The 26832-nt window shown below is 44.7% G+C and overlaps 1 protein-coding gene across 2 annotated transcripts in view; it reads left to right on the top strand.

Moving 5' to 3' along the window:
• NCOA6 (nuclear receptor coactivator 6) overlaps positions 1–26832 on the top strand; it is a 389704-nt gene that overhangs the window by 271104 nt on the left and 91768 nt on the right. For both annotated transcript variants that reach the window (XM_085619104.1, XM_085619103.1), the window contains exon 11: positions 3838–7302. In XM_085619104.1, coding sequence (XP_085475230.1) covers positions 3838–7302 — 3465 coding nt within the window. The remainder of the gene's footprint in view (positions 1–3837; positions 7303–26832) is intronic.

Raw genomic sequence — 26832 nt, 5'->3', positions numbered from 1 at the left:
TTTATGTTTTTGTTTTTAAAACATAAATAAAAAGCATTGTCATGCGAGACCTATTGCATTGCAAATGCTTGTTCTCCATGAAGATTGTGTTGTTCAACTTTTTTCTTTGATGGCACTGCCCTTTTTACACCCCTTGCAGAGTGATACATACTTCATCCTCCTTGGACCACACCCTCATCACTGGCCTTCTTCCTACACTCCTTTGAATTCACTACCTTAATTTTGGCAACCCCACCCCACTTGTGCTCTCCCTGTTCACCAGCCCATTAGCCATGTCGTGCTTTTTACTCCAGCTCCTTGCCAGAGCTGCCCTTTTTTGTGCTGATACCTCTGCTGCCTTCTTTTCTGGAAGCCCTTGGCTCTTTTGTCATTTTCTTGCCATCTCCATCACTGTGCATGCCTTACTTCACCAGTTCCATGACTGTGTTGGTCTTATTTTACAAGGTCCTAATTTGTACTGGCCTTCTTCCACCAGCTGTTACTGGGTTGGTGACCTTAAAGAGATTAGAAATGTCCCTTATGTTGGAAGGTGGTAAGAATGACTTTCGATCATAAGTCCATAAAGTCATACCTAAAATTCTCCTATGGGCCTCGTATTGAAAATTAAATGAGTCTATTCTGATCTCTGTGCTCTTATTAATTTTCAAGTTACGTTTGATGTCATTGGCGTCTCAAAAAAATGAACCCTTTGTCTGGCAGTACTCACCACCAGGTAAAGGTAATTGGAGATATTAGTAGAATAAATACTTGTGTAGTTTGGATCAGTAAATTGAATCACCTCCCGGTTAAGAGGAGTGGGTTAAGAGAAGATTAATAATAAATCGAGGGATGCACAGATAGTTCAGACGTTCGCATCTTACTATCAGAATTTCTATGAAGCCTGTGATCTGGGGGCCCGTCTGATATCCTAGCCTATCTAGAAGCCATTCGGACCCCGTCCTTAGATGACTAGAATCGGATATAACGGTAGACGAAATCAAGGAAGCCATAACCAGATTTTGTCCTAGGAAGACCCTGGGCCCAAACGGCCTCCCTGCAGAATTCCATAAGAGATGCGCAGATCTTTTAGCAGTACACCTCCAGGCGCTGTTTCAGGATGCATCTCAAGAGGGAATTCTGCCCTCGGATCTCCTAATGGCCACGATTATCCCCATTCACAAACCAGGGAAACCCCCCAATGATTGTGCTTCCTTTCACCCAATTTCCCTTCTTAATATAGAGGTAAAGATTTTGGCGACGTTCTGGCTCTACGCCTTCACCAAGTCATCACTACCTTGGTGCACCAGGACCAGACGGGCTTCCTGCCTGGCCGGGCCACCAGAATGAATCTGCGTAGGACCCACAATTGGCTCATGGAGGTACAGGATCGAGAATAGCCGCAACTGCTCTTGTCCTTAGACGCAGAAAAAGCATTTGACGCGATGCACTGGCCCTTTCTAGAGGCCACCTTGATTAAGTTTGGTGTGGGCCCCAAGTTAAGACACTGGGTGGGCCTCTTATACACGGACCCTCATGCAAGAGTTAAGGTCAATGACCAGGTATCCAGAGATTTCCCTATTAGAAGGGGGACCCGTCAAGGCTGTCCGTTGTCCCCGCTACTCTTTGCCCTCACTATAGAGATAGTGGCTTGCGAAATTCGGCAACGGGCGGAGATTCGGGGGTTTGAATAACGCCAACAGATGCGAGGGAAGAAAAGATCTTGCTCTATGCGGATGAAATCTTATTGTATGTTACCCACCCGGCAACCACGATCCCCGCCTTGTTTGATACTATGGGCTGGTATGGGACGTTCTCAGGATATGCCATAAACTGGCACAAATCGGTCATATACAGCCCACGAGCCTTAGAGGCCTGGCCCACTCTCCTCGGGGCCCTACAGATAGCACAGACTGGGTTCACATACTTGGGGATTTAGCTCACCACTGATAGGAGGCTCTCGTACCAGAAAAATATCCAACGGGTCATCACTAACTTCGCTGCAGACGCACTGAGGTGGAAAGCTCTCCCCCTCATGATCCTTAGCCGGGCGGCTATGTTTAAAATGATCACTTTACCGCGTTTCCTTTATGCCCTCCAGAATGAGTACTTCCCCCTCTCCAGGCAGACCTTTCGAGTGATGGATGTGGAACTACACTCCCTTTTATGGCTCGGGAAACAGCCGAGGATTTCACTCACCACATTACATCGTAACCAGTATAATTGGGGGGGGCGGGGGGGGGGGGGGGGGAGATCTCCCTTCCTGATATTGAGGCCTACTACTGGGCGGAGCATCTGACCCCGGTGAATGAATGGATACATGCCACGGCAGACCATCCCACCTATAGGCTAGAAAGAGCTACTATGACGACTCGCACATGTATGTTTTATCTCTATGGAGGGCGGGGCAGGGGACGCCTACTCCCGGCCACACAAGTCACACTAGAGGTATGGGACAGAGTGTCGAAGGCACTGGGTTGGGCACACAAACCAACAAAACAGACACCTCTCTGGCACTGTCCCACGCTAAAGGAACTCCACAAACTTAGGGGCTTTAAGGGGTGGGACGCCATAGGCATTTCCACCATAGGGGATATCGTGGCCAAGGGGAAACTCAAAAGCTTCCGAGCGCTGCAGACAGATTTTGGGCTGCACACCTCCCAGTTTTTAAGTATGCGCAGCTACGACATGTCTGGCTAGTGGAGAGCTCGCTATCCTCCTCACTGCCAGAGTATGCACCACTAGAGGGACGCCTGCTGCAAGAACACGTACTCACCAAGGCAGTATCACTAACATACCGGACCCTGAATAATAATACACCGGACAGACTGGGCAAATTGAGGGAGTCGTGGGAACAGAACTTGGGTACTCTAGAAAACGTTGACTGGGAGGCGGCTCTGATGCAACACCGAGAGGTGCCCATTAAATCCCGCCTCCGTCTTACTCAATACAAGATACTACACAGAGTATACTATGATAGGGCCCGACTCCATCGTATGGGCCGAGCCAGCGACCCGAATTGTTGGAGATGCAGCCAGGCACAGGGGGACTTTTACCACACCATTTGGGACTGCCCGGTTATACAGTCATATTGGGAAATGGTGCTGGGGGAACTGAGCAGGGTTTTAGAAGAGACATTGCCCCTAGACCCCAAATTCATACTGCTGGGCATACCCGGGGATGTAGATCTGGGCCGTCCGCAGCTTATCTTTGCCATGATGGCTCTAGTAGTAGCGAAAAGGGACGTAGCTAGAACATGGGGAGCGGCGTTACCTCCCCAGCTTCGAGAATGGAAGATGAGGTTGGATATGTACATGGCGGCAGAGAGGGTCACATACAAAGCCAGAGGTTGCCCGCGAAAATTCCGTAGGGTGGGGTAAATGGAGGAAATATTGTGGGCTGGATGGAGGACTGGCCGATGATTAGTTGGCCTGTGGGGGGAGCTGTAGTGCACTGCACTTTTTTTCAAGATGGCCAGCTGGCCTGTCTTCGGACACTTTGGAAGAGGACAACATGAGGGATGCCGTTGCAAGGATCAATGATTGAGTGGAATTTACAGATACATACAGCCCGCAAAGGGGAGGAGTTGGGAATCTATGTGATGTGGATTATATATGTACATGTCTGCACGAATGTAACCAAATGTGACACGCTTCTTTTCGTCTTTTGTTTGACACGAAATAAAAATATTTTATTTAAAAAAAAAAAAAAAATCTTAACGCAGAAGCAGATGAGGATGATCAAGTATGTTCCATTGATGCCCACACTGTGTTAAAATTATTCATATTATTTGTGTTGAAATACATTTTTTAGAGTACTTATTCAAAATGGTCTAATATTGATTCATGTGTTTTTTTTCAGGATATCCTGCACAGCCAGGAGAACAAAGGCCTTTGCAGCAGATCCCTCCTCAGCTTATGCAGCATGTACAGCAGCAACAACAGCAACAAGCTCTTGCTTCCCAGTCACAGCAACAACAGCAACAGCAGCAGCAAATGATGATGATGCTCATGATGCAGCAGGATCAGAAATCGGTTCGACTGCCAGTATCGCAAAGCATTCACCAGCAAAGAGGTCCTATGAATCCAGAGGCACATAGAATGCCAGTGCAGCAGGGTAGTAACATGCCAGTAATGGTCAGCTTACAAGGACCAGGTGCAATTCATCCATCTCCTGACAAACGAATGCCTTTGCCAATCTGTGCTGCTTTAGTTGGTAATGGAAGAAAGATGTCTTTTCAAGAAGGCTTACAGATTCCTTCCAGTTCGCCTTCTGGAGAGGGAACTTCTTTTTCATGTCTTCCTGAAGGAGGTGGAGCAGAAATGCCTCCTGTTTCGGGTGCACCACCAAATAGCATGACTCCTCACTTAGTTCTTTCACAAAACCAGGCAATGATAGGAATGTCAAAGCCTGGTCCCAGTCCGCACTCAGCTTCTCAGGGTACAAGTCCACAGCAGCAGCAAGCTAATTCTTTATCTGCTTCTCACAGCCACCATTACGCAAGTGTTCCTAATTCATCACAGACTTCGAGGCCTAAAACACCAAACCGTGCAAGTCCGAGACCATACTACCCTCAAACTCCAAATAACCGTCCACCTAGCACTGAGCCCTCTGAAATAAGTCTGTCACCAGAGAGACTTAATGCCTCTATTGCAGGTCTGTTTCCTCCACAGATAAATATTCCTTTACCTCCCAGACCTAGTCTAAACAGAGGGTTCGATCAGCAAGGTTTAAACCCTACTACTTTAAAGGCTATTGGCCAGGCACCTTCTAACCTTGCCATGAATACTCAGTCTAATTTCGGAGCGCCTCAGACACAAAAGCTGGATACTGTTTTAGTTGGAACAGGTAAGCAGGCAAACTCTGGAACTAAACGAGCAAGCCCAAGCAATAGTAGAAGGTCTAGTCCAGGTTCTAGTCGTAAAACAACACCAAGCCCAGGCAGGCAGAATTCAAAAGCAGCTAAATTGGCATTGACATCTCAGCAGAACTCAGTAGTGTTGCAAAGTTTGGAGTTACAGCGACGCATCATGCTTGGGCAAGGTTCTTTGCAGACTTCTGTATCTGGTGGTTTTCCCAGAAGCAGTATGATAGGTGGCACAGGTCCTGCATTTTCAACATCTGCAATGAGTGGAATACCCGAGGACAACAAGGAAAGCTTCAATGTACCTCAGGACAATAATGGACAAATTGGCAAAGAACAGGCCACCATTGAGCTGAAGAGCGTTTCATGCCAAGAGATGCGAATTATGGTTTCTGAAGATCAACAAAAGAAAGATGGTCAATCCATGGATACCAACAACCAGATTAGTGCAGCGGACACTAAAGGTCTGATCTCCTCGACAATGAGGGATGCACCCACATCTTTGAGTCAACTGCTTGATCATTCTGGAGCTCCAAATGTTACTATTAAACCAACAAACCTAAATCTTGAAGCATCTCAAAAGTTAACATCAGGGGAGGACCTAAAAAAGATGGATACCCTTACTCCAAAGCCAGAACAGCCACAAAGAGAGGAATTGCCTATCCAGTTAGGTTTGCCTCACACTTCCCAAGTCAGTTCTGATCGTATTGGGCAAGACTTGGGGGGCCTCAGTTCCACGAGTTCTCACAATGTCCCTGCTGTCATTCAGAGGGCAGCCTCTTCTTCCTCATCGGTTTCTAATCCGCTGCAGCCCAATCAGATAACGGTTTTTGTAACTTCAAACCCCATTACCAGTTCTGCAAACACATCAGCACCTTTGGTGTCTCATTTGCAACCTGGCTTGATGTCTACCGTAGTTACAATGCCTAATGTTCCTAACAAAGTAATAGTTTCTGAAGGACAGTCCACTGTTCAGTCAAATGCCCGTCCTCAATTTATCACACCAGTTTTTATCAACTCTTCTTCAATAATTCAGATGGTTAAAGGTTCACAACAGAGTACCATTCCGGCAGCACCAATTTCTTCAAGTTCCAGTTTAATGTCTCCATCTGTTGCAGTGGTTGGTCCTTTGCATATGCCTCAGAATATCAAGTTTTCACCAGTACCTCCTACTCCAAGCACGGTTTCTAATAGTAGCTCTAATGTACCTACTGGCAGGGCATTAGTTATTAACTCATTAGCAAACCAAGGTCAGCTTCCCCATTCTCCTTCTGCTGTTACTTCTATGTCCCCGCATGCCCATGTTTCTCCCCACTCCCAAGCTTCTTTCAATCCACAGGGTTCTCCCCATCCCCAGGCTTCTCCCCATCCTTCTCCCCGTCCCCAGGCTTCTCCCCGTCCCCAGGCTTCTCCCCATCCCCAGGCTTCTCCCCATCCCCAGGCTTCTCCCCGTCCCCAGGCTTCTCCCCATCCCCAGGCTTCTCCCCGTCCCCAGGCTTCTCCCCGTCCCCAGGCTTCTCCCCATCCCCAGGCTTCTCCCCACCCCCAGGCTTCGCCCCACCCCCTGACTTCTTCACACTCTCAGGTTTCTCCCCACTCTCAGTTTTCACCACATCCACAGGTGTCTCCCCATCCCCAAGCCTCCCCCCACAACCAGGTTTCTCCCCATCCCCAGGTTTCTCCCCATCCCCAAGCTCCCACTCATCCTCAGGCTTCAATCCATCCCCAGGCTTCTATGCACTCCCAAATTTCTCCCCACCCCCAGATTTCCTCTCACCACAGAGTTTCCCCTCACCATCGAATCTCACCCCACCACAGAGTTTCTCCTCATCCACCTTTTCGTCAGACCAGGGATTGCATCAGTGATGACATGAATTCTCAAGGCGCTGTACAGCTTGACAAATATTCTGTAGCATCTCCACAAACAACAAGTGTGGTATTTTCTCCTATAACGTCTAGCCAGGGCTCTGCTGGCCACAGACGAAGCCCTGTTCCATCTACTAACTGCAAGACCAAGCTTGACAAGATCGGTCACTTTTTATTGAGCAAAGCATGCAAGACTGTCACAAGCTCGCCTGAGCGAGCAGAGGATGTCCGTGCTCTTGAGGCTGATTTGGAAGGCATTGGATTATTAACAGGAGTACCCAACCACCAAGGGACAGAACCGCTGCCTTTGGAAGTGGACACTAAAATGCCTTCTTCACTGACCTCCTGTTTTTCAAAGCAAGGCATGTCTGGTTCTAACAGCTTAAGCGTTATCACTGCTTGTTCCGCTGTGTCCACCTCTGTTTCTGCAAGCTTACCAAGCAGCACTCCATCGCAAAATACTTCTGCAAACCCAGAGTTCCAGCATTTTACTGCGAGAATTAAAAGTAACCCTCTACGCTTACCAGATGAACAAACTGGCTTTTCTCTAGCAGAGGATAATATTGGATTACATCTAGCACAGCTACAGAATACTGGTAAGTGCTTAATGATCAGTTTTTCTTTCTGTATCTCCAATGTAGAGTAGTTTAATTGCATTTGATGTTTCTTATGATTACTTACAAATTCTGTTTCACTTAGAACACCTCATAAATGAGCATTGCTCTCGCATTGAAAGGTAATATATGTTTAACGGCACATGTAGCTATGTATGTATACTCCTGGCATCTACTGTTGGTCTCGGAAATTTGCAATGTGTTTTTGTTCGAAGAAGTCTTTTTATGTCACGAGGTATAGTGACTACATGTACCTCCGGTAAAGAGCGTGGGCATTGTTAAATTGTTTTTCTCCGCCATCGGGTTCAGACATGTCTCTGTGAGCTCTGGTTTGACTCTGTGTGGTGGTATCACCGGGGCTTCGGATCTGTTCCTTGTTGGTTAACTTTTCAAACTTGCTTACTCATTGGTCTCCACCATCGCATGTTCCTTTGAGTCTGTCCCGCAGTTGATGATTTAGACCGTACTGGGCTCAGCCCTTCCGACGTACCATTACTTTGACATTCGAGAAGGTGCGAGTGATGGAAAGGACTCCATTTCGGTTCTGTTCTACTTGCCGGGTAAAGTACCTGAGGTTGGATCTGCACGATTTTTGTTACCTCTGTGTGTCCCCCTGATCATCGAGAGGACTCCTGTGTGGCGTGCCTCGTGTTCCAAAACAAGATGCCGCTTCGGAATCGACAGACGTGACCATCCTGTTCAGTTAACAACCAAGAAGCTTGTTCGCCACGACAGAGGCACTTCTCCAATGCTTTATGTTGCTTCCCGTCCGCTTCCACCTTCTCCTACTCCCCCATCCCTACCTCTCCTCTGCTGCCTTTAGACCCTCAGTCACACCCACCCCAGGGTTCTTAAATTTCAGGGGGGAGGGGAGTGCTCAAGCTTTCCATATGGACCTTATGACCAACTATTTGATCCCCAAATCCCTGACCCTTTGAGTGATTATGACATATAGCCACCAGCTGACAGTAACCGCCGCTTACTTATACCCCACAAAGCCCTCAACCCCCGAACGACACTACCTCGAATTTCAGTGCCTTGCACAGAGCGCCCTGCAAGGGACACCTTTAAAGGGTCAGAGTAGGCACGCCTTGGGTGGACAAGAAGTTCAAGGCCTCCTTCAATCCACCCTACAATAGGGGCCATTTACCCCTATTCCTTAGTCCACATGGCTACGAAGCACACAAATTCCCCGGGAACGGGATGCAACCTCCCTGAGCCCCACCGGACTGGGAGTATAAAATGATTGATGTCGGCAGCAATCGTGTTGTGGCACAGTCTGCAACCCAGTTCCAAAGGTCTGCTCTTTTGGTACAACCGGGCCCACTGGGATCAAATGGAGATTCTCATCCAACATCTCCCAGAGCAATATCAAAAATAAGGGCAGAAGTTGGTGGTAGAAGAAAAGATCATTTTCAGCACCAACATCCTCTTCACCCTTGATGCTGTTGAGACAGCAGCTTGCGGCATAAACACCAGTGTCCTTTGCTGCCACCACGCATGGCTGCAATCTTCGGCCTTAAGTTGGAATTCCAACAACACCTCCTGAAAGTGCCCTTCGATTGGGAGCATCTCTTCAGACCCCAAGTCGATGAGATGCTAGAAAAGATCTAAGAGGACATGGCCAAAGCCATGGATGCCTAAAAAGTGAAGGACTGGTCTCCCACACCTGGTGGTGTGTGAGACCAGTCCTTCACTTTTTGTGAGATGCCCCCACTCACTATTTAATACTTGAAACACCTTGGTCACTATACTGGGACGACAGGTTACACCCACCAAAGAACTCTGCGTGCTTAATACTTCAAGAATAACTCGTACACCTTTACTTAAGATCAGTCTCCCTTTTTCTTTTAAAAGAGCGGATGTGTGCTTTGTAATTAAATATTGGGATCGGCGTTGATTCCCACTCTGCAGGATTAGGAGTACTAGCAGCTACGTGGATTAATCTAACTTAAAGATCTACTGATCAATAACAATTACCTTGATGCTGTCAAGTGCAAGAGCTGAGCGTTTTAAAAAGTAACTCACCGAGAGGAGTGTATGATGTGCGTTGCGGAGCTGTGGAGCATTGTAGTGGCGCAGGAGCTTAGGGAGACGCGAGCGCTCGATGCCTGATGAAGCCAGAAGACGCGCTGCGGAAGTGCGCGCTCCCTCAGATCTGAAGGAAGTGAATCATGTATGCGTTGACGTACCAGCATGCCTCAAAATAAGCTAGAGTGCCCACTCACTTGTACACGGTGAGAATTTAAACTTGAAGAACTGTTATAGAGTTGTTTTTCTTGCGTGTATTGAATCAAGGTAAATCTACAACCCGCGAAGATTCGTGAAATCTCCTTCTCCCAGCTAAGTTAGTTATTTTAACTTATTTTGTTATTTCTGTTAACGTGAAAGTTTTGGTCAACACCAGCTGGAAGATTCTTAGATATCTATGCCTTGATGGTTATAAAGAGTGGATACAACCAGCAACTAACAACAAGCATTGGCATAGCCAATAGGTCTCGCCTTTGGGACCTTATAAGTGTTTAGCCATGCAACAGTTGCATAACTAAACGCCCGCGAAAGTGAAAGTAATCGCGGCCAAGCGCGGTGCGTGCGCCCGCACACATGCACTGTAGGTCTAGGCTGGCCTGGTAGCACTTTTTGGAGCCCTCTCAATAAGTTTCGCCAGACCAGCGCACGCGCTGGGTCAGGCGAGACCTAATAAGCATTTTTGGTTAACTTATTCTTTTGCTTTATTATATTAAATTGTTATTTTGGATTATTGTATTAGCTTATTTTGTTAGTTTGTTTAGTTGCTTTACTTTTCAGCATGTCAACATCCAGTGGAATGAGGCAACCACCACAATTTTTATGTGAGCGTCGTGAACCTATTCTTCCATGGAAAAAATGGAAGCCTCTTTTTGACTCGTACTTTATAGCCATTGGTAGTGAGAAGTTTTCTGCTGCAAGAAAACAAGAGGTATTGCTTCATAATGTTGGCATTAAAGGAAGAAATATTTATGATAGTTTGGATCCTATACCAATTGGCAGAGGGACTGGAGAACCCAGTCATGTCTACGAAATGAGTGTGTTACTACTCCAAACTAATTTTGGACCACGTTTGAATGTTGTTATGGAGGGACACACATTTTTCATGCGTGTGCAGGCTAAGGGGGAAAGAGTTGGTAACTATGTAGCAGCATACATGTGACTTTGAACAGCTAACTGATTCCCTTATACGTGATCAATTGGTACGTTGCACAAATGACTCTAGGATTCAAGAAAAATTGTTGTCCAAAACTCCTAATCTGAAGGAAGCTATTACTATTGTTGAGAGTATCGAACACACTTCAGATTGGGTAAAAGAAATGCGAAGCACTACTGTACCGGCTGAAGCTGTTGCGAATGTAAAAAGGGATGAATTTGATAGTGTTGGTCATGACACCTCAACGACCACTGTTTGTAAATTAAATAGTAAACAGGAGACAGGGTCTGGTAAGATTGATAAACAAAGATTTAACAACAATTCCACTAAGGACACAAAATTAAGGTGCCCTAAGTGTGGTAGTCAAAACCATGGACCCAATTTTCCTGATTGTTTGCCAGAAGTATGAATTGTAAGAATTGCAGGGAAAAAGGGCATTATGCCCACATGTGCAGGAACACCAAAGTACACATGTTGGAAGCTGATTAAATGTTCTCTCAACAAGCTATTCATTGTATTACAGGAAATGTCAGTAACACTGTACAAGATGAAAAGGATGTAAATATAGGTGTTGTAGTCATGCCATAATGTGACGTGTATATTGGTGACAAATTAGTACTAGTGCTGGCTGACTCTGGTTCACCAAATACATTGTTAAGCAACACATTTTGTAATTCCACTTTTGGGATTAACAATGTAGTACTCTTGCCACCCGATATCAATCCTGTGGGCTATGGTGGGAAGAGTATTGACCTAATTGCATATTTTATACATTCCATCATGTTTAAGGCAAGAGAAACTGTAGGTAAAGTGTACGTTGCCAAACGTGAGGATAATCTTTTAGGTTGGCAACACCAAAAAGACTTCGGAATTATTTTGAATCCCAATGCACCTGATCAGGTAATGCTGGTCACACATCAGCGTGATGATCAGGACATTATTGGGAGGTACCCTGAAGTCTTCAGTGATAAACTTGGTCTTCTCAGTAGATTTAGTAACAAAATAATTTTGAAAGCAAAGGCAAAACCAGTAGTGCACAAGGTCAGGAAGGTACGAAATCTCATGATGAAACCCCTTCAGGAAGAAATCCACAGATTACTTGAGATGGGGATCATTAAAGAAATAGAGTCCTCCGAATGGTTGGCTCCAATTGTTTTAGCGCCCTAGGACAAAGGCTGCAAAATTAAGATGTGTGTTGACTTCAGAAGTTTAAATAACTGTATCTAAATTGACAGGCAGCCACTACCGAACATTAATGAAGCTCTGGCCAAATTGGGGGGTGCATGTGTTTTCAGTGTTATGGACTTATTGTCAGCATACCATCAGGTTATGCTACATGAAGAGTCAAGAGCTCTAACGTCATTTGTCACACCTCTGGGTGCATATAGATTCATCAGAATGCCTTTCAGGTTGGCGAGCGCTGCTGCTTGTTTTCAGAGGTTGATGAAAGATGTTTTAGCTAGCATAGATTCAGTTCTTTTCTTCCAGGACGATATACTTGTTTATGGAAAAGAAAGCGTCAACCATGATGAAGTGCTGTTCAAAGTACTGTCTAGGCTACAAGAACGTGGACTCACTTTGAAAAGTGAAAAATGTAAATTCATAGTTGGCTCCGTATCGTACCTGGGACACTCTATTTCTAGTGAAGGCATTAGTCCCAAAATTGATCTTGCTGAAGCAATATTACAGGCACCAGCTCCATTGAACAAAGATCAGGTGAAAATCATTTCTTTGTTTATCCGAAGATTATTCAAAATTTGTGTACAATTTTGCGAGTGTTGTTCAACCTTTAAGGTTTAATGTTAAAAAAAGGGGGTAGATTTTATATGGTCCAAAGACTGTATTGATGCCTTCAACAAAGTTAAGGATGAAATTGCATGTATGCCAACCTTGGGTCATTTCGATGTATTAAATAGAACTATTTTGACAACCTATTGCGTGCTGTCACTGCAGTGCGTGCGCAGATGGAGTTTTGGAGCATCTTGCCATGAACGGTTATGGGCCGAATCGAATTGATAAAAATGGTGGTGCTTCCACACCTCTTATATTATTTTGTGAACTTGCCAACCTGTCTCAAATCGGTGCTGTTCAAAACCCTAGAGGCGGACCTGAGGAACTTTATCTGGGGCGCATCACGCAGTAGAGTGGCCATGACTAAAATGTATACCGCCAGCCCAGCTGATGCTTGAGGACCTAGATATAGACACTGACTCCACCATCTCTAGTGGTCTCAAAACCAAGTCCAAATGGACACCGACACTACCAGGGGGAACTCCATAGATGTCTTTTATAACCTGGTTTTAGAAGACTTAGACAAATATGAAAACAAAACTCTGACTAACAAATAGAGGTCGAAAGACAACTTGACTAGAAGTGAACGCCGAGCCCTTAAGACACTGAGCACAGACCTCGATATCATCATCAGAGAGGCGGATAACGGGGGGAACGTGATAGTCATGAACAGTACTGACTATCATAATGAGATAATGACGCAACTGCAAGACAACACCTGTTACGAACTCCTCCACAACAACCCCACAGGCCCGTTGACTCTTATGATTAACAAAAACCTTTCAGATTGGCACATTCAAGGTCTCATTGATGAAGATGAGGCACTTTACATGAAGGTAGTGAGGCCCACTTTCCCTTGGCTATACACCCTCCCAAAGGTACACAAACAAGCTACTTTTCCACTGGAAAGACCCATTGTGTCTGGCATAGGGGGGCCCACGGAGAAATTAGCACAGTATGTGGGTCTTTTTCTAAGCCCTATGGTCAGAAACTTACCCTCCTATATTCAGGACACTAAATATATCTTGGGTGTCCTTGCCGATGTCCAGTGGCAACCAGACATGATCATGGCCACATTAGATGTGGTATCACTATACACTTCCATTAAACCAGACTTAGGTCTTGAGGCGGTAACACATTTTCTACACAACAGACCAGCAACACTCTGGCAACATACAAGCATGCTCACAGCAATGATGGAGATCATACTCCACAACAACTGCCTCATGTACGACAGACAGTGGTACAAACAGATTAAGGGCGTAGCCATGGGCTCAAGATTTTCACCGTCCTTCGCCAACCTTTACATGGGCTCACTTGAAGCAGAGTGGATATGGGGTAAGAAAGGGGCCCCATGGACAGACAGTTTCATTTACTGGGGATGTTACATTGATGATTGCCTCCTTCTTTGGTCTGGTTCGCTAGAAAAATTAGTGGCTTTCTCTGACCATCTCAACTCTAACGACATGGACATGCGCTTCACATGCACCTCCAGTACTAACAAAGTTACCTTCCTGGACGTAGAACTGTATGTAAAAGAAAACACACTCCACAGTCGACTCTACCGCAAAGAAACCTCTTGTAATGCCATCCTACATGCGGAGAGTTCCCATCCCATACACCAAATACAGGCCATTCCCTATGGGAAATTCACAAGAGCAAGAAGAAACTGCAGTGAAGACACTGAATTTGAGACCTGTCTAACTGACATGAAAAACAGATTCACCAGAAGGGGTTACAAACCCCACATCATACAAAAAGCTGCTCTGAGAATTGGGAAAACTAAGAGAGACAAAACCCTTCTTGCAAAAGAAAAATCCACACCTAAGACCCAACCAGTTAGGCTCATCACAGACTACAATGAGATAAGTGTGGTGATAAGAAATAGCTTCAACAAACACTGGGACACTTTCCGAGCAGACAGAACATTAAAGGAGTTCATCACAACAAGACCTCAGATCACCTTCAGACGTGGTAGAACTCTGAGAAACAGACTCAGTCCCACGCACCACGACAACCTCTTCCTGGCTTACTCCACACACTAAAGGTTTTTTCAAATGTGGCTGCTGTGGGGTGTGCAAATGGGCTCAGAATGGTACTAAAATTTTCTCAGGTGCCACGAAACGCAAGTATGACATCAATTGCAATATAAATTGCAACACGAAATATGTAGTCTACATTCAAGAGTGCACATGCAAGAGACAATATGTTGGTAGCACCATCAGACCTTTGAAGGAACGAATCATGGAACATGTCAGGGCAATGCAAAACGGAGATGCCAGATACCCCATGGCCCTGCATGTAGCATCATGCCCGACGCAAGGGACACACAAGAGACTCACATTTTTTGGCATGGATATCACTCAACCAAGTGTCAGAGGTGGGAATCGTGAACTCAGACTGAGACGTCTGGAGGCAACTTGGATAATGCGCCTGCATACCGTGAGACACGGCCTGAACATTGACCACGAGTTCCAATACTTCCTAGGAACCTAATAGCCTGTCCTGAACAGGGCCACTCCCCTTTTGTCTTTATACATTCTGACTCCGATTTCTGTTGTTTTCTCATGTAACACCATCACACCTGTGACATAGAGCAATCGGCAGCATTTTTCTGCATTTCGAACATTGTTCATTCAGCTTTCGCTTTGTTATATATGTTTTGACTTGAGATTATTATGTCGCTCCCAATTGCGCTAAAATGTATTATCGCATGCACCTGCTAACCAATTGTACTTGCAACAGCTTTCTCATTTGATTTGGACTCCTTTGTTTTCCGGCGCATTGTATATGATTTTAAATATACATTTCAACATCGTTAACATTACATTTTAATATTTTTTTGTAATGTTTTCTGTAATTTTCTTATTCAATCTAATGTGTCTTCACTGTGCCCAACCTATTATAATTTTGTTACTTTTCAATCCATTCCATCTCACACCATCTGCCCTACTTTCTCTCTCTTTTTTCTCTTTTCTCTTTTTTCTTTCCTCTTTTCCTCTTTTCTTTTCTTTATAGGACATAGTTTCCCTTGTTATTCAGGATGCCCACTAGAATTACATCCATTGCATTTCCGGTCACTTTTCTTTCCACAATTCATCCTCACTTCCCTCCTGCCTTTTGGGTGGAGCTCAGCGCTCTAGTCGTTTTCCATTATTCGTGTTATTTAAACACTTCCTCTTTGCCGTCTCCTTCCACTAACCGGAAGACGAGACGGAGCAGTCTCCCATCGACCGTTTACTACGGTAAGCTTTCCTCCCGCACCCTCCGCCCGTAACCCATTTATGGATTTTTATTTTTACCCTTGGGCCACTTTACTCACGTTTGCTCTTCCTTTTAGGTCCACTCGTAGGACAGACGTACACGTCCTCCTACTTTTCATGGATTACGTACCTTGGGGTTAGTGACTGACCTGTCCTCCCCTCTAATTTTTCGTGGCATCTCCACGCACCACTCAATACTTACCCATCTCACCGACCGGATTTAAACTTTCACCGGTCCAGCGGTGAGTTGCTCATTCAGTCTACTTATGATTACGATTACCGTACTTACCCTGTATTCCCGCTGTTCTTTTCCCCCCCCTTATTCCCCCCCTTTCCCTTTCTTATATATATTCAACTCTCTCCCCCTAGATTGTACACACAGCCGCGTTCACACCCTTAACGGGTAGATGATTTTCTGACCATACTCCCATTCACTCTTAGCGCGCCCCACGGCATTGTCTTTTAGACGATTATTTAGCATCTTGTCTCTTTTCAATTACCCTCGTGCGCCTGCACTTACTCTCCCTTTCTACTTACCTTCATACTAGCTTTGCTAAAACGCTATTCGTGTAATATATTTGGCTATTGTTTATTTTAATTAGCACTCTTGCTGCACCCACCAACACGATATTTTCACCACAATCGCCGTGTGATGGTACACCTCTTCAATCACATCTTTTCACTTTTAGCTTTGATTGTTACCTAAGTGGTTTTTCCTATTGTATAACGATTGGTTCTTTTGTCCATAATTATGGTGTTTTTTGTCATTACCTGAACATCCATTTGTTGTTTTATCCAGATACAATTAGATTCTAGTATCCACTGCCAGATCTACTGTTAATAACCATCTTTTAGGTAACCATGCTGCATCCAACCCAGACTCCGTACTTATCTTTGGCAGCTTGATCATTTTGAAACAGTTTTGAATTAAATGTTTTGATCGCCTAGATATTTTCACCTTATTACACGCTCTTGATATTTCGCATATGACCGGTTTTTGGTAAATAGTTATGACTTTGCCTTCCATAATAATTATGCTCATCCAAATCACTTGTCAAGAGACACTTCTCTAGTACCCTTGCAGTTTTGCACAATTTGTACTTTCTGCGCTACTCTTTTAAGGTCTCCATTTAACTGGGTGCTCTTTCGTCGTTGTTACCTTCACCTTTGTTTTGATTTTCTGTTTATTATACGCTTTTTCCTTGTGTCCTTCCCAGCCCTGAAGAGTCACGGGATGATTCCCGTATGACGAAACACGTGTCGGCTGGTTTTTCTTTCTGTATCTATTGAAGAAACGTGTCATAAACTTCTAATTAACAGACATTTCCTGATGTTGACCTTCATATTTTGTACTAACAATAATTCCAAATGATGGTTTTACACCAAGAACTCACACCCTGAGAAACGTGTGCGCAGGACTTGTTCAGAAATTTCAAGCTATTCATTGTATTACAGGAAATGTCAGTAACACTGTACAAGATGAAAAGGATGTAAATATAGGTGTTGTAGTCATGCCATAATGTGACGTGTATATTGGTGACAAATTAGTACTAGTGCTGGCTGACTCTGGTTCACCAAATACATTGTTAAGCAACACATTTTGTAATTCCACTTTTGGGATGAACAATGTAGTACTCTTGCCACCCGATATCAATCCTGTGGGCTATGGTGGGAAGAGTATTGACCTAATTGCGTATTTTATACATTCCATCATGTTTAAGGGAAGAGAAACTGTAGGTAAAGTATACGTTGCCAAACATGAGGATAATCTTTTAGGTTGGCGACACCAAAAAGACTTCGGAATTATTTTGAATCCCAATGCACCTGATCAGGTAATGCTGGTCACACATCAGCGTGATGATCAGGACATTATTGGGAGGTACCCTGAAGTCTTCAGTGATAAACTTGGTCTTCTCAGTAGATTTAGTAACAAAATAATTTTGAAAGCAAAGGCAAAACCAGTAGTGCAGAAGGTCAGGAAGGTACCAAATCTCATGATGAAACCCCTTCAGGAAGAAATCCACAGATTACTTGAGATGGGGATCATTAAAGAAATAGAGTCCTCCGAATGGTTGGCTCCAATTGTTTTAGCGCCCTAGGACAAAGGCTGCAAAATTAAGAAATGTGTTGACTTCAGAAGTTTAAATAACTGTATCTAAATTGACAGGCAGCCACTACTGAACATTAATGAAGCTCTGGCTGTTGCAGGGATTCTGCTTATGCACAGAACTATGCACAGGAAACCAGGACCTCAGTGAATTGAGGTGTACCAAAAACTCACCTCAGAACCCAGAACCCCTTATCCGACCAGCATCAGTGTTCCCCTCGGCGGTCCCAATGTATAGACAACCCAGAACAAGCGACTTAGGGTATTCTCAGGAATGGTGGGAATCAGAAATACCTGTTCGTAATTATTCTCATATCAGTCCACAACAGAATAAACAGAGACCCGGTAAAGTTTAAAGAGTTTATTTTATAAACCTCGTGTCCTAAGATGCAGTACTTTGGCTAACATAAGCAGACAAATGATTAAGATCAAAACCATCAGCATAGTTACAATACCATAGAAAATGAAAGGAGTAATCATAATAAAATGACAGTGGATATCAGCCACCTTCCTTTCGCTAGTAAACTAATATTATTATTAGACTAATAAAAGGTCTCTAGGTTTGAATGGGGACCGCCATACCGTAAAGATCAGCTTAGTGGAATCACATCACAGTATCAGCTTAGACTCTGCTCCTGGAAAGCTCTTCTTCCGAATGTGTCTAAAGCATGTAGCCTGCAATATTAAAAGCACTCGACTTTCAGGTATTTGCAGCTGCGTGCGTGTTATGGCTAAATAGTGGGCCGATCAACCTGAACCCAACAACATGCACCGTCTAGCGACCCAGACTGTTTCTTTACACAATGTTCAGACCAAGGTCGCTGCTCACTGTTAGCGATGTGAACAACAGACAGTTCTCATGTGAAGCAAAGTCGAGCAAGCATTTCTCAATTAATAACATGTGACTACAGTGTCGTGTGCAAAAGCAGCAAAAGCGGCAAGATGGCTTTCTAACATCTAACGCGGTTGTGCTAACTTAGCATTGTACGTATATAGATAGCAATCTTCACTACACCCCCCCCCCCCCCCTTGATCGGACCACTAACCAGTAGGGGCGCACTTTCAAGAACACAGAGTTCAAGTTCGATAGAATGGAACCAAGGGCATAAATTGTGAGTCCATATAAGGTAAGTGAGAGGTTTGAAGAGAGAAGAAAAAAAAAGGGGCGAGAAAAAAACCATTTAAAGGCGAAAAAAAAAATCTCATCTATCGATGTTCAATGACATGAAGATGGAGAAGAAAGAAAGAGAGAGAAAGAGAAAGGGAAAAAATAATACAAAGTCATTCCACAGGAGTTCTGGATCACCTCCAAGTTAATCCAGCAAGGTATAAGCACAATAAGTTGCAACAGCTTCCAAGAGGAAATCATTGGAACGTTCAGCAAAATGATCTGCCATCCAGTTCAGCAAGGGGAAGGAACACACATGTTCCTCGACAACTGGAGCTTCTAGCACCATCAGAGGACAACTGGTGTGTTCTTCAAGATAACTTCTTGCTAAGAATTCAGTCGCAGCCGTTCCGATGTCCCAATTCCCTAGGACTCCATGTGCTGCTCCACAGGCCATAATCCTGACGCCAGAACAGTCCAACTCATGAGCCACTAAGGGGCTCATTAGCCGATCATAACCCGGGGCAGGAGACACCGAGTTCGACAGGCACAAATCCAGAGCCCATTGGAACGGACAATCTAGGCAATGAAAGACAGGCTGCACACAAGTAAAGTAGGGAAACCGGAAGGACAATCCATAGGCCATGCTTAAAGTTGCCAGTGGTAAAGTGCCATAGTATTCAAGCATCCGGTTACGAAGATGGAGCAGCCGGGACATGCTGTCGTGTGACGCAAGTTGTGCATCCATAGCGTAGTATGCAGATCAACAAAAGCAACCCAAGTAACGAGGGCGAGAATCAAAGGGAGACCTCCGAAGACGCTGGAAAAAATAGAATGAAAAAATGCCGGGATCATACCAAAAATAGTTTGAAAGGAGGTCACGAGGCCAGAGCCCACAATTTTAAATAAATGTGCCAGGCCACTTGTTGACGAGGCATTAAAGATAGTCTGAATCAGGGCCCCAAAATGAAGTGGGAGATCAGTATTCAAAAGCGCTTGCACCTCTGTGCGCATGTTTGCTACGTGAAGGACAAATGTTTCCCGGGATGAAGTCAATGCGACTTCTTTTTGAGACAATAGAGCCCTTATTCTGCTCATATTGTTGAACTCTGCTTTCAAGGTTGGAATGGAAGGCCAGATGGATACATCGAGCCGTCAATGCGGGGGTGGGAAAAGGACGTTATTACAGCAGACTACTCTCTGTGATACAGTTACTATGTAGGGAATTCCCACTAACATCCCACAGCAAGCTTCATTATTTAATAGCAAATAACTACCGTTAGCAAGCAGCGTAAAAGACGGTGTTATAACTGGCACCGGGATCCCTTTCAGGACGCAAGCTAAATTAGGAGCGTGCACATTACATGCACCATGCAATTGAATGTGCCTACACACCACAGAGTGATCTGGAGTGGAAGTGCACTCTTCACCTTTTAAGTAAACCTCTTTTCTCTCCCTCACGCACCGGTACATGAATGGGAGGGACCAAACTTCGTGCAGGAAGGCAGTACCCAGTTTCTCATATCTGCCAAGGGCATAATGTTTCATGCACGAACTGAACTTAAACAGGGGGAATGGTAATGTGATCAACCCGTGGATAAGCCACACAGCGGAGTTTAATTCGGCAACAGAGAAAGGTAAAGGTTCTAACTTTTCAATGTGCAGCAATGAATATGTTGCATCTTTCATGGACATGAACTGTTGTTTCGCAGTTAAATTAAAAGGAAGGAACAAAGATGAAGTATTCATGTAATCCCAAGGGACTTTCCCAGCCTTTAACGTTTGCAACGTCCATGCAAACTGCATAATGGAACGCAATTGATTCTGACCATGATACAAAACAGACAAATCATCCTGCACAATGTCTACCACAGATGAAACAATATTATCTAAGGTATACATTCTGGAAGACAGGGTGTTAATGCTATTATCTATTACAGCCAATACCTTTTCCATATTGGCTTGATCAATAGCTCGTAATCTGGATGCAGCTTCAATCTGTGACAGCTTCCAAGCTTCGTTGTACATAGCATATACCCATCTCTTGGACCTGCCAACCGCAGGACCCTTAACAAAATCATTCAAATCTATTTTGTCGTTCAACTGTGATAAATGAAGTTTAACAGATGCTGCAGCCAAGACTGGCATAACTTCCCTACTGAGTAGGTAGTTACAGTGTGAGAAGACTCAAAACGGGGGTCTACACGAACTTGTGTATACCCCGATGCTAAATCCAGAAACCGATGTTGACAGGAATCTGAGCTCGTTTGCCATACTAACCACCCTTCCGGATTCAATTCAGAAATATTGAAGGATGTGTTGGAAATGTATGACTGCAGAATTTAATTTTTTAGAAGTAGCCAATCCAAAACAGGTGGTCTGAAAAATTGACGAAATCAAAAATAACATGTGGTTCGGGATGAGGCAGGCACGATGCAAAGCTTCTGTTCCCTGTACCTGCCATGGTTTAGAACCCCAAACCGATTTAAGATCGATAGTAGCTTTCCACAGATCATAGCCTCCGATTGCCAATTCGCCCATAAAGGACTTGGAATATAACAATTTGGTGTGTGTCAGTCTAACTTTAGAAGCAGACTCAGCCGCAACCTTAAAATAAAAGGAGGCCGGATTCGACACACTGAAATCAGAAAAATATGTGAATTTGTCTACTAACGTGGTAGAGCTGCCCTGCCTATGGGCTGGACAGTGTTCCCATTGTGTATAATTTACAAAATTTCTAAACGTATTTGCTTTGTGTAGGAAATGCGTGCCATAATGTTGATAGCAGAATTGCTCATCATAATTAGCAGTATCCAAATACAAATCTTCAGCATCAAATGCAGCATAATATTTCAAATCAGAAAACAGTGCTTCTATGGCTTGTACATCCCAATCATCCAAGTGGATGTTCTGCTTAACTACATCACCCATAGAAACACGAAATACATTTGGCACATTGATTACTTCAGTGGGACCATGAATTAGAAATTTTACAGCATCCCAAGCGATCCCATCACGTACAGGCCAGGCAGTAATGTTCACAAAAGTCTGGTCCCTTTTCATGATATGTGATGAGGAGTGGGGAGCCAATGTTCCATCAATTTGTCTAATTGTAGATCTTTCTTTCAGGTAGTGTCCTTTTATAAGTCTAAAAAACACTATCACAAAACCAATGGACATAAACAAAAAAATACATATGAGCACCAGCCAAATGTAAGTCCAAGGGGGAATTAAAAAATGTCTTTTGAACCAGGCAACAAAAATCGAAACTTTTGATGGGGCAATGGAAGTCATTGAATTAGTGTCAAAGGAGTAGCGCGACTGGGTAACAGTGGTGGATTGTAAAACAGGCAACGGGACATCCGCAGGATAAGCATACTCAATATCTTCAGGTAGACCACCAGGTGTCAGTGGCAATAAAGGACCAATAACTGTATGCATCTCAACGGCAACATCAGGCAAGGTGTTAGAAGCTGGGGCCACAACAGAATTTCTCAGCATCGATGGGCAAGAAATCGCTGGTGTCATACTAAGAAGAATCGGCCACTCGCTGTAGCTTGACATTGTCAATAGAGATGTACCTGTTATCCTTGCGACCAGGAAGTGGAGGTAAAATGACTGTACGTGTACCCTGTACTCCAAGCACCGGAACTGGTGCACGATAAGAGGGGCCGAACTCCTTCTTGTTCTCCACCTTCTCACGGACCAGATCACCAACTCGAGGTAGCCAGCCGACTACCGGAATCTGAAGCGCAGCATCAGATGTGGAGGGTACGTGTTCCTTCGTTAGACTGTCTCTGGCTTCTTGAAGATTCTGCAATACAGCACAGTGATCTACGTCAAAGGGTGCGGCCGACGCCGCCATGTCTAGACCATCAAGGTCCGGGACAAACATTCGTATGCCAAAGAGCATCATGTATGGGGTCCGCCCACCCAGAGACCTTCTAGGGAGATTATTAAGTGCACGTTGCACATCATATAAGTGGGCTAGCCAGTTCCGGCCAGTACCTAAAACCCTGGCTGTCAAAGATTGCTTTAAGTCACGGTTTATTCGCTCCACCACACTATTACCCTCAGGTCGGTATGGAGACGAAAATTTGACTTGGACCCCCAAATTTCTCATGGCTTCTTTGTACGCCTTAGAGGCGAACGCAGGGCCCTGATCAGAATGAAAGGTACCACATGCTAAACTTCCAACAAAGACACGCAAATCCTTGATGACAGTACGGGCATCAGCACTCCTTTGTGGCCACACCCACAGAAAACGTGTGCACGAATCCACTGCAACCAAGATGTATTTGTACGCAGTATCAGAGGTAAATGGACCCTAATGATCTAAATAAACACAACCCAGTGGTTTATTAGATATGTACAACTGAGTTTGTGGTGGGCGCGCCGCAGTTGAAGGTTTTATCTGCTGGCAAATGTCACAATTAAGAACATAAGCGCGTGCTTGTTTATATAAACCGCACCACCAGTAACGTTGTTGTAAAAGAGATACAGTAGCTGCAACGCCGGCATGCGCGGACGCCATGCCCTCGTGAGCTGCGAATATCAAAGATGGTCTGTAGTTCGCGTTGGGAATCAATCTGTCACTAACGTCGTTAATCCTCACTAATGGGACGTTATCAGGACTTAAGCGATAATGGTAACGAGAAGGAAACCTCTTGGATATTTTGTTCCCTTCTCTGTAGCAGCAATAGCTGCCAAGATGTCATCATCGATCTTACTTTGTGATCTTGTAACTGCTGCTACTAAGTATGTCGCCACTGCTGTTTTTGCTGCCTCGTCAGCTAGGCTGTTGCCGACAGCATGGACACCAACTCGTTGGTGACCAAGAGTGTGAATAACATTCACGAGAGGCAGATGTTCTTTAAGTTCTGCCACTCGAACCCAAAGCGTTTTATGCTTAATTGTGCTACCTTTGGAATCACGATAGTCATTTCGAGAACAAAAATGTAGATTGTCGTTGTAAGATTGTACACAATAAAACGAGTCACTCACTATAAGAGTAGTGTTTCGAGGATCAGCAAACTCCAGTGCAAGCACCAGAGCACGAAACTCCACCAACTGTGCGGTACAATCACCCAATGACTGCGTATGCACGACATCGGATTGGAATTCACCATTCACGAAAGTACCGACCACAATTACGCAGGCCGCTGAATAGGCATGCTTCGATCCAGTAGCCGGTTGCGCAGAACCGTCAGTGTGAATGACACAATGGTAATCCTCGAGCGGGCGCAAAGACAGAGGAGCTGGATGAACGAATTCATACTGTAAGAACTCCTGAGTCTGTAGAGCCGCGTCAAAGATATATGTGACGTCGGGCGATGTCAAGGAAGTGGCCCATTGTATCCACCTTGGATGCAAAGCCTTAGAATTAGGTACACTTGCTTTCGTCGCCGCCTCAAGGGCAGGATATGGTGTTACCACCAACATGCGTTTACCTTGCGATAGCGCTCGTTCTTTCAGAATCGCCATCTGCACTGCCGTCAGAACTTTCTCGACAGCGGAAAATCGCAGTTCAGCCGAAGTGTACAGGTGTGATTTGTAGGCAATGGGGACGGTGTCGCCCTCATTGAACGTTAAGTATGTGAAACCCACTGCGCCCGGCACAATTCTTATGACCAGGTTAGTGTGGTTATCGTTTTCAAATCAATCGACCAAACGTTAGGTGCGCCATGTTGCAGGGATTCTGCTTATGCACAGAACTATGCACAGGAAACCAGGACCTCAGTGAATTGTGGTGTACCAAAAACTCACCTCAGAACCCAGAACCCCTTATCCGACCAGCATCAGTGTCCCATTCGTTATCCGAGTTTTATCTCGGCGGTCCTAATGTATAGACAACCCAGAACAAGCGACTTAGGGTATTCTCAGGAATGGTGGGAATCAGAAATACCTGTTCGTAATTATTCTCATATCAGTCCACAACAGAATAAACAGGGACCCGGTAAAGTTTAAAGAGTTTATTTTATAAACCTCGTGTCCTAAGATGCAGTACTTTGGCTAACATAAGCAGACAAATGATTAACATCAAAACCATCAGCATAGTTACAATACCATAGAAAATGAAAGGAGTAATCATAATAAAATGACAGTGGATATCAGCCACCTTCCTTTCGCTAGTAAACTTAATATTATTATTATTATTAGACTAATAAAAGGTCTCTAGGCTTGAATGGGGAACCCCATACCGTAAAGATCAGCTTAGTGGAATCACATCACAGGATCAGCTTAGACTCTGCTCCTGGGAAAGCTCTTCTTCCGAATGTGTCTAAAGCATGTAGCCTGCAATATTAAAAGCACTCGACTTTCAGGTATTTGCAGCTGCGTGCATGTTATGGCTAAATAGTGAGCCGATCAACCTGAACCCAACAACATGCACCGTCTAGCGACCCAGACTGTTTCTTTACACAATGTTCAGACCAAGGTCGCTGCTCACTGTTAGCGATGTGAACAACAGACAGTTTTCATGTGAAGCAAAGTCGAGCAAGCATTTCTCAATTAATAACATGTGACTACAGTGTTGTGTGCAAAAGCAGCAAAAGCGGCAAGATGGCTTTCTAACATCTAACCCGGTTGTGCTAACTTAGCATTGTACGTATATAGATAGCAATCTTCGCTACATGGCCAAATTGGGGGGTGCATGTGTTTTCAGTGTTATGGACTTATCACCAGCCTACCATCAGGTTATGCTACATAAAGAGTCAAGAGCTCTAACGTCATTTGTCACACCTCTGGGTGCATATAGATTAATCAGAATGCCTTTCAGGTTGGCGAGCGCTGCTGCTTGTTTTCAGAGGTTGATGAAAGATGTTTTAGCTGGCATAGATTCAGTTCTTTTCTTCCAGGACGATATACTTGTTTATGGAAATGAAAGCGTCAACCATGATGAAGTGCTGTTCAAAGTACTGTCTAGGCTACAAGAACGTGGACTCACTTTGAAAAGTGAAAAATGTAAATTCAGAGTTGGCTCCGTATCCTACTTGGGACACTCTATTTCTAGTGAAGGCATTAGTCCCAAAATTGATCTTGTTGAAGCAATATTACAGGCACCAGCTCCATTGAACAAAGATCAGGTGAAAATCATTTCTTTGTTTATCCGAATATTATTCAAAATTTGTGTACAATTTTGCGAGTGTTGTTCAACCTTTAAGGTTAATGTTTATATGGTCCAAAGACTGTATTAATGCCTTCAACAAAGTCAAGGATGAAATTTCATGTATGCCAAACTTGGGTCATTTCGATGTATTAAATAAAACTATTTTGACCACCTATTGCGTGCTATTACTGCAGTGCGTGCGCAGATGGAGTTTTGGAGCACCTTGCCATGAACGGTTATGGGCCAAATCGCATTGATAAAAATGGTGGTGCTTCCACACCTCTTATATTATTTTGTGAACTTGCCAACCTGTCTCAAATCGGCGCTGTTCAAAACCCTAGAGGCGGACTTGAGGAACTTTATCTGGGGCACATCACGCAGTAGAGTGGCCATGACTAAAATGTATACCGCCAGCCCAGCTGATGCTTGATGTGGCCCATTATTGCTATCGCCGTAGCCTGCGACTTACGCGCAGCGTGATCGCATATGCGCTGTCCCTTCCGATAGCGGGCACGCCCTGGAGGCATCGTGCTGTTACGGGAATAGAGCTGGCGCAGTGGGAGGAGACTGGAGTTTTGACAATTGGGAACTTATTCAGTGAAGGTCAGCTACTGCCCTTCGAGGCGCTAGCGGAGAACTCTGGTTTGCCGCAGGGCCAGTATTTACTGCATGCAGCAGTGGTACACACGCTGCAACGCACATGAGGCAACATAGCACAGGACCCGCCTACGCACCTAGTTGTATAATACTTACCCGGTTCGCAGGGGCACTGAAAGCACATACGGTGCCACAACTGAACTCATTGCGCGCTCACTGGGAGGAACTCCTGCAGCATCCTTGCACTGAGCGTGAGTGGTTGGCCATCCTTGAGGGTCCCACCCGAGTGCCCCGTAACGCAAGATTTCGGCTCATCCAGTACTACACAGTACACAGAGCCTATCTAACACCAGC

This window comes from Triturus cristatus, chromosome 7 (assembly GCF_964204655.1).
Source record: "Triturus cristatus chromosome 7, aTriCri1.1, whole genome shotgun sequence".
Lineage (NCBI taxonomy): Eukaryota > Metazoa > Chordata > Amphibia > Caudata > Salamandridae > Triturus > Triturus cristatus.
The sequence above is the reverse complement of the archived record's forward strand: the minus strand, read 5'-3'. Positions and strand labels throughout refer to the sequence as shown.